The sequence below is a fragment of the Cyrtonyx montezumae genome, unplaced genomic scaffold (assembly GCF_038088225.1).
Source record: "Cyrtonyx montezumae isolate F1298 unplaced genomic scaffold, pur_monq_1.0 scaffold_3, whole genome shotgun sequence".
Classification (NCBI taxonomy): Eukaryota; Metazoa; Chordata; class Aves; order Galliformes; family Odontophoridae; genus Cyrtonyx; species Cyrtonyx montezumae.
The window spans coordinates 99414663-99433200 of NW_027072034.1; the positions used below are offsets into that span (position 1 = coordinate 99414663).

Genomic DNA, 18538 nt, shown 5'->3' on the forward strand with positions numbered 1-18538 from the left:
TCTGTTTCCATGGCAAAGGAAGCAGCAACCTGGCACACGGGTCAGAATTTGGAAATGCCATGTCAAGACATGGAAGCTGACTACTTAATACAAGTCAGCCACCATTCCCCTGCTCATCTAACATACACCTCAGTAGGCTTTGAAGAAAAGTGTGCCAGAGATGTCATTTTCCACTCTTTCATAAGTGTGCACTTCAGTATGTTTCACTCCAGGCTAGCAAGAGATGCCCTACCTCACAATACTATTAGTTACAATTTATGACACAAGATCATGGTTACTTCATACACTGCATGCATTTGCGTAGGACACAGTCTTCTGTGCACATATTCAACATAATATACTTTCCTAAGCCCAATTAATTAGCAATATTATATATTAAAAATAGACATAATTCCTATTTTTCATACCTACTTTTAAAACAGAACACTAGTATTTTTGTGCATGTGGAAAGAGATCCTAATTTATTTTATTTTATTTTTTTGGCATTATTTTTATCTTTCTAAGAGTGAACAGGAAAGAACAGGATGCTTTGTAGGAGAAAAACACCTGTTCAAGATATTTAATATTCTTCCTTGCATCACAATATTTCTACTAGTGCCGTAATTAAAATTAATAAATAAATCCTGTTTCTAAAGACTAGATTTTGTGTGTGTGCACATTTCAGAGAGAAGTCAAAGAAAGATGTGGATCAATGCCTGATTCCTAATGTCTCTGAATAAAGATCACACACCTTTCTGGAAGACATGCTGTAATTAAAACTAACCTCAGCGCAAGGGCAGCCATTCCATGGTATATTTTCCACTAGAGGTCAGGCTGAAGGAGGTAATGATCAACTTTAGTTTTCAAAATCTCTGAGCAAGAATTACTAAACAGGTTTTGGAAGTTCTAAAATCAGTATTTAATTAATACCACTTTGTTTCACTTAAAGTGAGTCACAAAGATAAGCATCCATCAGCTGGAGCTATTTAATCATGAGTATTCTAATGTATGTCAATACAACTTTTCACAGAGCATTTGATGTGCTCTGTGATCTCAGATGAGAGGATAAGGTTTGTACAGCAATGGAAAAGAGAAAGGTTTGTCTTAACTTCAGCTTTGAAATGAAAAATGTTTTAAAAAAGAAGTTTGATTAATAACAGCGAATATTCTAATTACTTTTTAAAGGCCATTCCTAAAGTCTTTATTTATTTATTTTGCCTTCAGGAAGGATATACGTTGCAAGCAATGTTCATCAAATATCTAGACTGAATTTACTTCTGTAATAACTAGGAAGAAGCCTAAGCTTTTATTCTCCTTTATTTTGATGAGATGCAATTTCAGGAGCATCAAATCACTTTCTTGAAGTAAGTACCCTGAAGGCAGTGCAGTTGACATAGACTTTATTCCGGAAATTCAAGGAAGTATCCAATGTTATTGTTTATAGTTTTAAACACCTGTTTTGTTATGACAGGACACAAAGCTATGCTCAGGTGGCAAGGCCCTGCTCAGAACCCTTTTTTGACAATCACCAGCTTTCTCAGCAAGGGATTACAGCACATCTATCTGCAGCCATGACCGGGACAAATTAACATTGTCTAAGATCACATAAGCATTTACTCACAGAGCTGAAATCTAAACCAAGAAGTTGCTCGCATGTTCATACTTCTAAAAAGGAAGCAGAACATGGAATTCACTCCGAATGGAACCCAACTAAGTAAAGATAAGTCAGCCAGCATTTTAAAGTACCTTTTGGTCAACTGTTAGAGCAACTTTGAACCGCAATGCATATTAGAAAAGAAAGAATATAAAATGTCAGGAATAAATGTACAGAGAAAAGAAACTTGTAGTTTCTCTAGCTGCCTACAAGTGGTAGAAATAACAAGCATAAGGAACTGAAATGAAGCCTTCAGGGCATTGGTTCGTCTCTCCTAAGCTCTGGCCTTTTCTCTACTTTGCTACTGTCAACAACACAAAAGCAGCCTACCAACCAGTTGCTTCTTCACTTACAGATTACTTCATTTAGTGATTTTGTAACAGAAAAACTCTGTCCTATATTCTCATTGACATATTTTAAAAGTAGTTTCCATGGAAATAAATAGGAGGCATTACTTTCAGAGCAACCTACATAACATATTTCCACAGAGCTGGCAGTCAGAATTCCATCGAATCTGCTAAGGCAGATTTCACAGATTGAGCACGTACCCCCACCCAGATGCACAGATGGTGTTTGTGGGAGCAAGGGAAAATAAAATGTAAGTTTAAAATAAATGCAAGAAAAACACAGAATAATATTGAATTACTCTAGGTATTTGTAAGGGTTTCTGTTTATCTTCTCAACTTCTCAGCACATAGTGAGTGTTCAGGGCGTTGATAACATTGAGCAAATGGAAGGGATTTAAAACAAGCTTTGTTTCAAATGTAATGATGAGGAAATAAAGACACGCTCCAAGTATTTCTCTTTAGAATGAGAATTCTACAGAAGCTTGATGCAAAAGGAGTTAAAAGCTGCTCCTGAATATATTTTGTGATGATGACTGGGCTGCATCACTCCTGGTGGACAACTTGTGATGTCTGCATCTCTTAACGTGCCTTTAAATGAAGTCCTATTTTAAACTTAGGATCACGTTGCTGTTAGATGGTTAAGATAAGGCATTATTAAATAACTGAATTATTTGAATGTGTGGATCTTTGCTTTCCTAGTGCTGCTGCTGCAGGCATACTAGAAAAATTCAAAAGTTAGAGCAAGAATCCATTTTAAAAAAATGAGAAAAATTTAAAATTAGGAGGGTAAAAGCCTACTAAGAATCCCTCTGTCGGAAAGTTGGTACTCTGAGTTTTTCATTCCACCAAAAAAGCACCTTTTTGGCACTAGAGAAGAAGACATGCTCTGCTGCTTGAATTCAAAGTGGTCACCTCTATACGGTGGCCACTTTTCCAATTTTTAATGGATGGAAAGACAGGAAGGAAGAGGCGAGGTACAAAGAAATGAGGAAAATACAGTTACAGATGTTGGAATTACAACATAAAGAGGCAGAATAGTCACAGGCAGATCAATCTGAGATGGTAAATTGAGTCTGACAACTACTGGTTTAGACCTCAAGGCCCTGGCCTGGTCCCTTTTCTTGCCACCACCAGCCCTCCTTGAAGTAAGAAGGGTTGATGGGAAATATTACATCGTTAAAATCATACTACCCAAGATAGTTGGTGGCTTAACATCCCATTCTTCCATTTAAAACTCATCAATGACCAGCATACCAGATATTAAGTCTTCTCTAGGTTATTTTTGTTCCTTGAAATGTTATGCTACCATTTAAGCCATAGCTACAGGAAGAAACAAACAAGACCAGAAAGAATCCTTTAAGGACAATACTTCAAACTAACACATCACAGAAAGATATAAGCAAAGAGCAAAGTTTTCTATCAGCGACATATTTATGACTGTGTGACATACAAACTAATTATATATTCAGTTCTGAATTACTTTATATTTGCAAGTGTCATTCATTCTATGAAGAATTTATTCAACAACGAAGAAAAGATCTTCTACAAAGGATCTATGCTTTATCCAGTCACAAAACCGATGTATGGCGTAACTTCCACAAAAATAATTACTTCAAAATTTCATCAGTTTAACCCAAATATCTTTCTTTTTTCTTTAATCTATTCATCTGAGTGAAATGGAGCTACAACGGTTTGCATTTTTTAATCCCGAAGTGGATTACACAAACAACAATTCCATCAAAGATTTTTTACAACAAGCCTAGCATTACTGGCTACATCTTATTATTAAGGTAAGCATTCTTCAAAGAACTGTATGATTGGAAATCTCTTACTGATACATAGTGACATTCTATTTGCCGGCTGCAGTTATAAGTGTCAAAATGAAAACAAAAATTCAAACACCCTTTTTTTTTTCATCTTGTCTTTATTGATTTCAACTTCAGAGCTACAGCCAAAAATAGTGCATCCGTAGAAAATTACCACACATGCTATCAATACAGCATCATCGTATGTTTAGAATCATAAGCACTTGACAAATAGCAAACAGAACATTCAATCTAACATTTTGGCAGCACAGTCCATGAACAGGGAATACAGGAATAGGGATCTTTTTCTCTCCAAAAAGAAATATTTTAAACAGGAATGAAAAGCCTCTGCTGAAAAACGAACTCGTCACTCTGTAAAACTTGTGACAGCTCATTAAAAACACTAACCACCAGAAACTTTGCATGAAATGTTGAATGATGCACAGAGGCTATGATCCAGCTACAGGTACAATGCTTTACTCAGCACTTTGTATGCCATTGAGATGGTAACTGCATACCCAACTGCCCAAGACAAACCTCTGCCGGGCTGGGGAAGTGGAATCAAGTATGCGAAAGTGTGAAGGATCCTTGCCCCAGTGAAGATCCTGAAATGCAGCAAGGCTGTGGACAGGTCAGGGCCACTAAGAGCATACAGCAGTCCAATGCCAAAAAACGGGACAATGTTTTCAAGGTCATTCAAGTGGCCTCTGGGGAAAGAAGCAAAATTGTTTTACAGAGTTACATTTTGTTGCATAAAACACTTCAAAAGCCTTTGTTTTTTAGCATCTTCAAAGTGTTCTACTGTTAAGGCCCTGATACTACTGTTGGCTTCCTCTGCAGCGGGAACTCAATTCAGACATTGAAACAGTTTCAGGATGTTTACCCGACACTGCTCTGGTCTCTATTGCTGCACTCCACATTTTCACACTTCTGATAATCTGTCTGTAAGGTCTTTATTTTCCTCCATGATCTTAGTAGTATTAAGGACTTACATGAGGTATGAGTGCAACTTGATGTGCAAGAATGCATCAAAAGAAAGAAGACAACAGCTGGAATTTTCTTGTAGCTTCCCACAACCAAACATCAGTTAACTGGTTGGCTGTGACTGCAACTATTGGACTTCATAGACCAGATGGTCTACTCCAATCTTATCAACCCATTTTCTAGATTCTCTAAAGAAAACATGAAACACTATATATATGAAAAAATTACAGCAAAACTTCATGAGCTTCAATCATTTTGAAGAATGTTATTTTTAAGCATCTAACAGGTACGACAGCTACACTTCTGGCTCATTTTCTCCTCAACTAAGTACTAACATAGCTGAAAAACATTTGAAATTTTGAAAATGTAATATAATTTACTAAGAATGTCTTGAGACTTACATCCAGATCTCAAGGTATCCTTTCACAGCTCTTCCTAAACATTTCCTGTTCCCTTTACCTCTTTAGATAAACTATAATTTTAGCCACATTTGCTGACTGAAAAAAAACTTCTAAGCACTAGAAATTATGTCAAGTTTCCCTGCCAACTAGAAACAGAACACAGTGGCATTTTGTAGCTGCCTTCTGAACTCATATATCATTGCAAAAAAACATATCCTCCAGCAATTTTTTTTCCAAAGAAGTACAGTGGAAAAAGGAATGCCTTTTCTATAACCATAGAAGACAGCACATTTCAGTCACTTACACAGAAGACAAGCCATGCTAAATCTATGCAACATTCTCTGTTGTCATGAAGGTTGGAAAAGGGAAGAGTATATCATTAAGAGTCATTCCTAGTAGGAAAAAAATGGATGCTCTAACATCAGTGGAGAAACTAGAGCCATGTTCTGGGCAATTTACTAGTTCTGGGCAACTGAAAAGTAGCAGCAAAGGCTTTGTATCATATAAAACACGAATCTGTGTAACCGAGACTGTGAGGTGTCACTTCTCTAACAAAATAATTTAAGTCAAAGGGACACAGTCTTAAAATTAATACCAACTTAGGTTTCTTCTTAAAATCCACAAACATTAGAAGATAACTCATCAACAAGAAATGCCTATTTTCATTTAACAACTAGCAAATTAAACAATTAACAATTCCTCAAGCAACAGAGGATAGAAGGAAAGCTCAAAACATCTTTACTGCATACTGAGATGAGATTCTTCTTACTCAGATTTTAATCCAAAAGAGCCATTCAGAAATATATCAGCCTTCATGGAACTACACTGCAAGGATGCAACGTTATGAAATCAGAGTTGATCCTTATCTTCTAGATCATCTTAAACGATGGCTTTAATGAGAACAGCTCATTCACATTCACGCATTCAAGTTTTCCCCTACTTCCCTTACACTTTAATAAAAGGTGTAACTATTGCAATTTATGCTCAGATTATACAGAAAAATGATTTATACTTAACATACACTGATTCACAATAAATCAACGTACAATCATGTTTTACATCTCTTCACTGCTTTCCCCATGCAGTCAGGATATTATTTAACAATGAGCTCCTATAGCAAGACAATGACTTCTTACTTTTAGTATGACTGCTGACCATATGAATGTGTAATAGTTTGTTCACCTGGACAAATTAGTGTAATAGATTACTACGTATCGCGACAGAGAACACAGACAGGTCTGCCAAAGAGAATGTGATGAAATCAGTTCCTTGATTCAGTACTATTCTGCTATTTAAAATGATTTTTTAAATACTTCCATGCATTACCTGCGTACACGTTCAACGTCTGAATCAGTCCGCAGGAATTTTTTAGCACTATCACCTTTACCAAATGATGCTGTATCTTCTGGGTTGGCAAACGCCTGTTCCAAATGAAAACACACAAGCGACACTAGATGAAAGGATCCTTCTTCTAGTCAAGGCAGCTTGATACAGAGGTCATTCTATCTATAACCCCACATAACTTACCTGCATTTATATGCACACAGCACATCACTGAATGGATTACTGATTTTGTGAACCTAGCCTGAGTGCAGCTCACATGCTGATAAATACATGTAATTTACACACGTGGACAATTCCTTATTAGAAGATGTACAGATATGGCAGATGACTGAAGCAATGCCAGTGGGCTGAAGGGATACAGGGACCCGAAAGGCAGAATTATTCCTCGTACTTCCTAAGACTCCTTTTCACTATTCTTGACCAATTATCTGAAAGCCATTTTTGATTCCTTCATTCTTCAGAAGTCCACACAAGAAGAGCATCCAAGAGACTTATCCACAACCTCATTTATGACTGCCTCCCCCTTTCATCTTAGGTACAAACTTTGCCATTTATATAACCCCCCCCCCCCCACGACCTCCAATATTGTTAGTCATCATTTAAAAACACTATTCATTTCAGTTAGCGCAGTAGATGTCTCCTTGCTGACATGGTAACACAGTCTGTGAACTGTACAGACTGTGTAGGCTTAAGTGAAGGAAACTCTGGGATTTTAAGAGAACTACATGACTGCTTTCTCACACAGTCTTGATAACTTGCTGTGAACATTCCATCTCCTAAAAATTCTGGAGACCTCTTTTCCTCTATTAACTGTTTTCCTCCATTTTTTCTTAAAATTTTATTACTTACTACCTTAGAATTGTTTTGTTTCAAGTAAGCAATGAAAAATACTTTACTAATTTGTCTGTATGTAGTATTACTGCCCATCATAAGAAAAGCAAGTACTCCAACTTAATTAAGGTCCTATTGCCACGTGCATACATATGGATCATAGCACAGTATGAGCATTATTAAGGGACTTCATTAGATTATGCAACTGCTCTTCTGAAAGAGCAATAGGAAACAAGATTACAATGCAGAAATATACATTCTATTTTGAACAAAATAGAGTCTGTGTGGTCTACTAGACTCAATATTAAGCTGTAGTGAAGACCTGGAGAGCTCTTTGAAATCCACAGTAGCTCAAATGTTCTTCTAGGACCTCAAAGGCACCGAGTAAAATCTTGAACAAAAGTGTAATTCAATTGTTTTCTCTTTCACCCAGCAAGAATAAAACACCACATTTCAACAAAAGGACTGCAATAAACTCATTGAAGCACACACTGTCTTGTAGAAGCAGATCTCCTAAGAGCAATCACATGGGGCAAATCCAAATCTCTTTCAGCTCACGATCAAATGTTTCCAACAGCAGCCACTAGAACAGGGCAAACTACATAATACTTTCAATGAGCACTCTTTCCTAAACCAGATGCAGCTCCTGCATCTCTTAGTAAACCTCAATGTATTTTTCATGTGCTTATCTAGCCTAATCATCAATCCATGAATCCATGTAAACTTTTAGCCTGCCTCTCTTTTTTTTTTTTATGACCTACATGAAATGGGAAGGCTAAAACAATTAGGGAATGTAAAAAGCTTTAGAATTACTGGATGAAAGGGTTATAGATGCATAAAAATCTAACCCACATGCCCTTTTTGACCCTATTGGGTGGTTATTCACAACATGGCTTCACAACACACTTTATTTGCTTTACAAATTGGGTACCCTGGACACCAGTGTTATACACAAGGCAGTGGATAAACAGTTATGAAAAATTCTTATTTAAGAGGAACAGAAGTGCTTTAGAATGGTAGAGTAAGTCAAATGCAACTGCAGGAGACAGTCTCATAGTAATACCAGACAGTATTCCCTATTTCTTACCTTTCTTGTGATTCTGAAGTATGCAGTTATAAGGCTCATTAGCATCATTTTTAGAAGAACAATAGTTGCATAGGTAGCGTAAGCACGGAAGACTTCATTGTCAATTAGCTGGGTCAACTTAGCCATTTCTCCACTTCTCACTGATGACCTTTGAAAAATATTTAAGTTAGACTGACATTAGAGTAACCTCAAGGTCTGACAACAGGACTGAGAGAATGGATTTGTTTTGTTGTTTTTTGTGTTTTTTTTTTTAGTATCACCGCAATGATAACATAACTTTGGATCCCTGAAAAAAGTCCCTTCAAACAAGTTTATTTTTCCCCAATTTACTTCCAGAATGACATGACCTAATACCTTAAGATGATAAATTATTATCATTTTATTTCTCTCTTTTGTTGCATAGGCTTATTAAACTGTCAATTTTAATAACAAAAATATTTAGCATAATACAAAATCTATTCGAACTAGAATACTTTTCAATTAACACAACCAGTTTTAGACCATCATCTAAACCAGCAAATTTCCCTAAGCAATTACCAGGATACAAAGAGTGTGATGACATAATATATAGTGCTTAAAGAAGAAAATTTGTATTGCCTTTTTCTTGCAAAATGACACAACTATAACTGCATTTCAGTTTTCAAACTAATCGCTGTCTTTCTACCTAGCAATAACTTCTGAGCAAACTGAGTTAACGTGCATTTTTTCCTCTGAGACCTAGTTCATAGAAGTTGCTTTTAGCATGATTTACGAGCAAAGATTAAGCTGTAATGACAAAAAGCAGATAACTATTTATGCTTTTATCATGGGAGGTTTAAGCTAATGCTAGTTCTTTCCAGTGAGGCTGTACCACAACCTGATGGTGGTGATATCTTTTGTCAACAACATAAAGTTCAGAGAGTTTTGAGGATGAAACGTGTATAAAATAAAAAGCATGCCCCCTTGAACATTTAATTTATGATCTGCACAGAGTAAGTCTTCAGTCTCACCAACTCATCATACATTTAGTGAATAGGACTCCATAAAACCAGTATGTCTTTGCTCCCAGCTGCTTCATTCGAGACCAAAATAAATGCACTTTTTTGTCACGATTAACTTCATTACTTCCTATTATATTCTAATAATACTCACAGAACAGTAATATTGTTAAGAGATCTAACAATCCCTCATTACGACTACAGCATGGGGTCGCCACCAGCTACAATCAAACAAGGGAAACTGGACCAGCTGAATTTCAGCCGGGACGGCCTTTTGCTGTTCATTTGGTTACATCACCACTTCTCAAAGCGTCGGCTTCTCCGCAACACGACGCTCAGTTCTCCCCCATCGCACCCCAGAGCTCTGGCGCTACACCTTCCACAAACCGCACTAACTTTCCCAAGCGCCCAAAGCCACGCCGAAGTCACGAGGCCTCCCGCATCCCTATCAAATCCGAGCTGCGAACTCTCAAAGCACGTTTAAGCCGCTGTAGGCCAAAGCGAAACCGAGCTCCAGCCACCTCCCGCCTTCCCCCTCCCCCCCATACACACAGTGCCCGTGGAAACCCCGCCGCCTTTCGCGGAGCACAGCCCCTGCGAGGGAGCAGTGATCCTCCGCTCCGTGCAGCACCCACGCACCTCGCAAGATCCCCGCGGAGCGCGCGCACACCGCTCCCAGCCCTCAGCTCCCAACCGGACGCTTCCGCCGAGCTCCAGGGCCCGCCCCGCCTTGCCTCGGCGCGGAGGCGGGTCCCGGTCGGGCACGGCGGGGGCTATGGGCTCACGTGAGCAAATAACCCGGGGTAACTGTGGCCGCTGTTGGGCTGCGAGAGGCCTGGCGGGTCCTGAGATCACGTTGTTGCAGTCGCCCTGACTGAACACTCCCAGTTTCCCTGAGCTGCTTCCCATGAGACTTGTGCTCCAGACCTTTCGCAGCTTCATTGTCCTACTCTGGACACGCTCCAGGGCTCCAATGTCTTTCTTTTAGTGAGGGGCCCAAAACTGAACAGAGTGCGTGAGGTGCAGCCTTACCAGTGCCATGTGTGGTGCACCGTGTTCAGTAATGACACAAGTTCCCAAATAGTCTCAAAGCTTAAAACTACTAAAGCACCTCAAATCTTACTACTCTCAGCCCTTACTTGCAGTTGGTGGATCTGAACTTTAACCAAGGGAAAAGTTCTTTGTGTTGTGAAACCACCAGTGATGTTGCAGTTAACAAGCATCGTGCAGTTTTGCAATGCCAAGCTGAACATAAAGGAACTTCAGTGCTGGGCATCAGCTTCTCATAACCAACTCAGTTGAGAGTGATGAAAGAAGGAAACCTGGTGTGCAAACCTCCCTCTGCTTCTGCAAAGAAAATGACACTATTCCCGTAACACTCCTTTTTGTAACCTAAACAGTGTTTGTGACTAAGCAGCTTATATAAACAAGGCTGAAAAAGATGTAGACGTACTCAGGTGCACAGGAAAGATCTCAAAAATAATACTATAGATATGTAAGAAGTAGGAAAGGGATACAACTTTTAAAGCTGCATCGTTATAGAAAAAAATAGTCTTGTCCATGTAATATTCAGCATTAATTGAGGCTATTTCAATGCCTCATGTCATTTTAAGCACCTTTTTTTTCAGACCTTCCGTGACTGGTTTTATTAGCCATTAAACAGCAAAACTCAGTTGAGCAAGGACTGTAGCTCAGAAACTGTTTTAAAATGACTGTAAGAGTTATGTTGAACAACCTTTGTTCCCAGCAGTGACACAGCAAATTGTATTTCAGTTGTAAGTCAACAAAGCAAGTCATGTGAGTGTGAATACTCCAGGTGAGAGAGTGAAAATTTTGCAGATTTTCTTTTCCTGGGGAATGGATTTATAAAAAAATCTGGAAATTTCAGCAGCTCATAACTGTTAATTCAAGGCAGAAATCTTATCTTTGTAAATATTTGTATGCAAAACATAATATATCCCAATCGCATGGTCTAATTAGCATTACTGTGATAGAAATATAAATAATTATTTTCTTTTTTTTTTTTTTTTTTTTGCTGTTTAATACTCTACTCCTTATCTGAAGAAGGTAAACCTACTGATTTAACAAGAGTTAAATTAAATCCACATTATTACACTTGTGAAGAAAAGCTGGTAATTGATTTATATGCATTTCATAGAATCATAGAATCCTTACAGTTGGAAGGGACCTTTAAAGGCCAAGGAGTCTGTCCATTCTTCACAACCCCCCCCCCCCGCCCCCCCCCCCCCCCTTTAGATACTGAAAGGCCACTCTCAGGTCTCCCCAGAGCCTTTTCTTCTCCAGGCTGAACAGCCTGAGCTCTCACAGTTTCTCCTCACTGGGGAGGTGATCCATCACTGGAATCATTTTTGTGTCCCTCCTCTGGCTGTGCCCCAACATGTCCATGTCTCTCCTGTACTGAGGACTTCACATCGGGACTCTGTACTCCATGTGATGTCTCCCCAGCACAGAATAGAGGGGCAGGATTGCCTCCCTCAACTTTTGATGCAGCCCAGGTTACAGTTGGCTTTCTTATCTGTAAGAGCACATTGCTGGCTCATGCCCAGCTTGCCATCCACCAGTACCCCCAGGTCCTTTTCTTCAGGGCTGTGCTCAATCCTTTCATTCCTCACCTTGTATGGTAGTAGAGGTTGTTGCGAGCCAGGTTCAAGACCTGGCTTTGTTGAACCTCATCACTTTCTCCCAAACTCGCTGCTCAAGCCTGTTTAGGTTCCCTCCCCTGGATGACATCCCATCCCTCAGGTGTGTTCACTGCATCACACAGCTTTGTGTCATCTGCAAATTTGCAGAGGGTATACTCAATCCCACTGCTGATGTAATTGATGAAGACATTAAAGAGTACTGGTCCCAGCACTGACCCCTGGGAGACACTACTCATCTAGACCTAGGCCTGGAAATAGCAGAATACTGGGAGAAAGACCAGAGATGTAGGTAGGATTGAAAGGGAATCAGAAACATAGGCAGAAATTCTACAGAAAATCACCCTTTCCTTGGGATTTCTCATTTCTGTTTTATGGATTCTGGAAATTTAGGGGAGAGGGGGGAGGGAAAGAGAGGGAAGGGAATGGGGAGGGTAGGAAGGGGAAGGGAAGACAGGGGAAGGGAAGACAGGGAGGGGAGGAAATGAAAGGGGAAAAGAAATAAAAGAAAAAAGAATAGAGACCAGTATTTCTTGCAAACTGACTGCTTGAGAGTGGGGGGAAAAGGATTCTCAATATTGTGCAAAATTGGGGCCATAGTCAGTAAAACAGAAGTGAACTTGTGTTCAAGGTATATTTTCTCTTAAAAGTTCAGTAGCAGCATAAAGTGCCTGTACAACATTTGAAAACTGCTGTGATCTAAGTGAGGTTAGATACATAACTATGGCTACAGTTGCTCCTCAGGGACCCATTCTCACAGTCCTTACTTGTGAATTTTCCCTTTGATGCTAATAGGATTACTCTTCTAAATCAGCAGTGCTGTATCAGCCCAGTGCCCAGGGTTATACCGATCATGAAGGGCTTGATCTTGCAATCCTCACTCATGTGAGAAACCCTTTTTCATGACAGTTTTCTCATTGACTTGAAGAGCTATCCATATAGCCAGAGACAGTGGAATCGGGACACAAATTTTGGGTCAGCATAAAAGTAGGAATACAAGTTTTTCATTTAACCTCCAAGAAGGAATAGATACTCCACAGTAAGGTCAGTTAGATATAATCATTCTCTTTTGACTGCAGGGAAGGCAAAGGAGAAGCATGTATTGATCAACCCTGTTCCAACCTGTCTCCTTCTGTGGTTCCATTTACTCATCATGATTGGACTGGTAAAGAATATACCAACAATGCTTTTTCCCCTCACCTGAAGCTTCTGCTCACCCCCTTGCCCCTTGCTAACATAAATTAGTTGTATAGCTGTTCTGTAAAATTGGGAAATAATACCTCATGCCTTATAACAACTCACGATTTAAAGACTAAAACAAGTCATGAGCAGTGAGATATAGTACATACTTTAACTCAAAATCTATTTAATGCCAGAGTGCTACACAAATGCTTAATATAATGAACCAGTCAGTTTTTGTCCACAGAAACTTACCTCCTCTGCTTAGAAAGCACTTTCACTATATCAGATGTCGACATCTATTTAATTTCACTGTGATCCACACGCATCTACTTCAGAGGATCTCAAACTTGCTATATAAGTTGCTCCAAAAGTAATGCCTCCTGTTTATTTCCATGGAAACTGCAACAGGTACAAGCAACTCAGTAACACTGTTTGATAGTGCAAATTCTCAGCTACATAACACTGCTTTAAAATGTAGTCACCACCATTAACTATACATTTTCACTAGCAATGAACAAGGGCCTGCATGCCACTTCCAGAAAAATCTGCACCAGGGCAGGTGACACACTGCCGCTGTTGCCACTTCTGAAATGCACCATCCACCACCTTACTGTGCTCACATTCACTGTTTGTTTTCCAAAAGTTTGTGCAAACATTGATGAATGTTAGTGGGCATTGTTTTTTTTTTTTGCATGGAGGAATTAAATGACACAACTTTGCTTCATGTGCACTTCCATGTTAGACACCATTTTGTCAGGCTGCCCCTCTGCTGCAATCTGTTGCGCTGCAGCAAGATGTAATGGAATACTGGTGGGAAGGTTCAACCTCTACTGCCATACCACCAGCATCATCCTCTGACACTGTGGGACAACAACGTGGGAATTTTTACTTCTGGAGCAGCCTTTGTAGTTTCTCTGGGAAAGTGCTTTAAAAGGAGTGATCTTTCTTCAGTTAGGAATGTTTCCTATTGGTTGTAGCTCAGTGAAGGCTTCTCTGGCATATGCAGACTTTTGATTGGAATTAGGACTCCAAAGCAGACATGTACATCCTGCATGTTTCTTCTAGTACATTTAGTCAGGATGATCTGTACTCAGAAACCCAAATGATGAGAGCACAGAAACTGAGGCAGTATGACCACAAATCATGAACAGTTTCACCAAAATGCAGGTCTCTCACTTCATTAAAAATGTCTTTAGAGTTCCCCATTTTGCTAGTGTACGGGACATTGCACAGAACAACATTCTTCACACTGTGAGATTCCTGAGGCAGGAAGTGTTCCGTGTTTGTACAGAACCAGCCTGACTGCATTCACATCATTTTGTAAGGTGGGCTGTTCACCAGTACCTCTATATAACTATAACAATCATCAAAGAGACTCTGTTCACATTTTTAACAGGTATTTGGTGTACACAGTATCAATTGTTTTGTTTGCTTTTAGAACAAGTATTCATCTTAATGGGTTCTTATTCATCAGACTGTGTGGAGAACAATTTTCAGCAGTGGAAGTCGGGTCGTTTAAAGAATTCCAGTCACTCACTTACGAGAAGGAAACAATAGCACATAACTTATTCGACCAGTTGCAGTAGGAGGTGACCACCAAGCAGGAAGAAGAAAGGAGACTATCTCCATAAAGCACAGGAATGGTCATGTCTACTGTTTGCCTATTCAGTTATACATTATTAATACCTTATTCAGAAATTCCACAAAGCTCATTTGATAGCCCTTTAAAGAGACAATGAGCAAGATTGTCTTCTTAAGTTGCTTATTGTCAACCATTAGGTAGAACCCTTGCTACAGGGAACACATAAGACAAAGATCAAAACCCAGGATACGGACATAAAAGAAATACTCAAGCACATGAAAAATATCTGTAGACTGCTGCCCTAGTTAGCTTGATGCCTAGAGGTTTAGCTGAGGAAGAACTTAGAAAGTTTGGGCAGGCATAGAGGTGAACCATTTCAGTGGGTCTGTTTATTAAGCACATCGTGGAACACAGTTTGCTTTGATTCCTGCTTTGCTGCATGTGCATACAGCAGCAACAATTTCGCTTCTGAGGATATATCTTCAGCACACAACCACCTTTGTGGCTGACTGTAGTACATATGGGGTGAGGTGTTTAAAGACCCATGCCGTACTGAAGTGAAAAGAGCTGTAACCTCAGCTTTTGTGAGGCTATTTGATCTGTAAAAGTTTTGTTAGGAAAGCAAGATAGTTCATATCAGTAAAGGGCATTAAAAAGTCACTATCATTACAATGCTCAGATGTGCCAATAAAACTGATCTTGCAGATGCATGGTAAGTTAATTTTAAACTAATCCCATGCAAAGAGTTATTTGTTAAGCATTAACTGCAGGTTGAAGAACAAAATGTGATTCTTTTAAAATAACACAGAAGTAGCAGAAAGGGAAAAATATTTGCAAGAGCTGAAAGACTTAGTGTCACTTCACAGATCAAAAAAGATCCAGAGAGTAGACAAAGAACATAGAGTAAAATTAATTTTAAGACATTGAGGTTATAATCATTATTGCAAGTGCCCAGTTAAAATAGGTTTTCTTTGTTGTTGTACTACTGCTCTGCTGTAGCAGCACAAGAAATTTACAATGCTAGAGACCAAACTGAAAGGTTTTTTGCTACAAGGCCACTCCAAAGGCACGATGGAAGCTTGTAGTCAATTTAAGTGAGCTACTAAGAGACACTGATAAAAATTATATAAACTGAAAATGCCAAGGTATCTCTGCAGACAAGAGATTCCCAGAAGTAAACAGGCAAAAACTTTACAAACATTGGAAATTACACTGCAACTAAAGCATCTTAAGGAATGCCAAAGAACACTAAGTCTTGGTTTTTTGGATTCCCTTCTTTTCTTAGTCGTATGTATAAGGTCTTCCTGGTCACATCATCAGTTCAGTTAGTCTTTACTAACTTTTATTTTCAGAAGAGCCACCAATAAAAACCTTCCAGGAAGCATCTAGAGTGAGATTTACGTTCATTCTACAAAAAAACTATAAGAATTTTTCAGCTCCTGAGGACTTCAGTCTTCTATTTTCTAGTCCATGCATTTCATTCAGCTTTGCACAGGCACAGAAAGTCAAGATTTCTTTGCACAAATTCAAAAAATACATATAAAGCTATATATATATAATTCCACCTCTTTGTGAGGTGGAATTTCTAGGTCTGTTTCATTGGCACTAACTTCATTGCAAAAAATGCCATAAAAATTAAAAACAAATTCCTAGACTTGCTCACAATGTCTTCACTCCTATGTGGTCTGCAGTCTCTTATCAGGGCTGTTTCTAGTCTGTTATTTAGCCACAGATGGAGAAGTAGCAATACCATCCATTAACTCTATTGCTACTGTTAATGGTGTAACGGAATCTGTGATGAATCTCATTTCAAAACACACTATCACACACTATTTAATTAGTTTAGTATTACACTGATGAACTAGAGCTAATGTTAAGGAGAAAGAGGAAGGGAAATAAGTGTTAGTTGGTTTGCAATTCTGTGACAGACTTTGGAGGTAGGAAATGGAGAACCCTCTACCAGCACAAGGCTGTGATGATCTTAAACTCAGGAATGACTCTCCTGTTGCCCCATTTCTGAAATTCAAAATGGTGAGACTTGGAACAAAAAACATCAGCAGTGCCCAAATGAGAACCAGTCTTACTTGTTGCACTTGAAAGTTAACTTTGTGATGTGGAATAAACAAGCTAGCCAGCTTCAGCTTCCACCACTTCGTTAGTCCTGGAGTGGTTGTTAGGAAAGGGCTTACTGCCCTGGTTTTGTCTATTGATGAACAGGTAAAGTTATAAAGGTAACTTTGAAAGCCTCTCAAATCGTATTGTGAGGTTTTTATATACAGGTAGATGTAGGTATTGATGTAAAACAGTGGAAGGGCTAGGCCCCATCGGTTGAAGCAAGTTCATTTTTCCACAAAGGAGCACAACAGTTCTGTGGTGGTGTGAAGTTTTAGTGACTGTTAATGTTAACTGGGTTCATATCACAGATGGGTGTGAGTAGGCTAAATAGCTTTATGAGAGCCTTATGTCTCTTACCTCGTGGTAGGACTGTGGGATTCTGCCCAAGCAACAGATCAGGGAAGTGGCAAGAGGAAGCAGACACCCCTCTTTCTGGGTAACTGTTGTCATAGAAAATAAGACTGGAGATTCCTTCCTTGAGCAACTTGGCTCTCTCCAGCCCTTAACTTGGAAGAAGTTGTGTAATGAATGCGTGTGCATGCTGTTCAGAGAGAAGTGACTGCTCAAATGTGCACATCTGGGAGTTAAATTTGTGTGCAAGTTGTTCTTATTTAAGGGTTAAGAGGCAAACTGTTAGCCAGTGTGTCAAACATCATTGTTTTAAAAAATCAATTATCAGCAATAATAGCGCCTACTCCAACAGTACCTTTGCAGTATGCAGAGACTTCCCAGGTTGCAAAGTTACTTTTATTAGGTGTATCCCTTCCCCCAGCTCTTTGAACTGAGCCAAGTTTAGAATCAGCAAAATGACATGGAACCAGTGCATTTTATCCCCAGCAGGCCAACCAACCACAATTAAACTGCATTACCACACATTAGATTTAAAAGGAGTTCCTCAGCTGCAGTATATAAAACTGTAATGGGTTAAAGTCATCCTTGATGTAAGTCCATGGACTTCATTTGGCTAGGGATAAATATAGAGAATTCAATATTTAACAATCATCAGCAAGATTTGCTTACTTGGCAAGAAAATGAACAATTTAAGATCTAGAGCCTTCCCTGTGCTCTTTCTATCATCCTGAATCTTTACTTGGTTGCAGTAGTTCTCTGCTAACAGGAATAATGCTGCAGGGCTGGCTGTTGGTTATTTTTTGCTGCAGTACAGGATTACTCCTCATGATTTTATGGTGCAGCCATAGACTTTAATAGTCACCTGGGACAATTATTCAGATACTGTATTGTGCAGTAAGATTGCTTTTGAACAGCTGCAGAAATACTTAACAGAGATACACTCCCTAAAGCCCTGGGATGGGAAATAAAAACAAACAAACCACAACAACAAGACAAGAGTATGTGTCCTGCTCCATCTTTTAACTTTTTGCAAGGAGTTTTGCAAGTGATTCAAAAGTTAATCTGGAAAAGAACCATTTTTCATTTAGTGGCTCATATAACGTCCAGAAATAATAGGCTACAAATTCATACACAGTCACTACGCAAACACAAATCTTCTCTGGGCAAAGCTGTGACCCAGCACATGGTACTTTGCCAGGCAATTCTCATTAAAAAGATGAAGAGGTGATAAGACAGGAT

General features: G+C 39.1%; 1 protein-coding gene across 1 annotated transcript; it reads right to left on the reverse strand.

Annotated features, from left to right (window-relative positions):
- Window positions 1-3884: 3884 nt before the first annotated feature.
- MGST1 (microsomal glutathione S-transferase 1) lies at window positions 3885-8780 on the reverse strand. The gene is made up of 3 exons (XM_065742536.1): window positions 8433-8780; window positions 6497-6591; window positions 3885-4492 (listed from the first exon to the last, which is right to left on the reverse strand). The coding sequence occupies exons 1-3, from the start codon at window positions 8556-8558 to the stop codon at window positions 4246-4248; spliced, it is 468 nt and encodes a 155-aa protein (XP_065598608.1). The 5' UTR covers window positions 8559-8780; the 3' UTR covers window positions 3885-4245.
- Between the last annotated feature and the right edge of the window lie 9758 nt (window positions 8781-18538).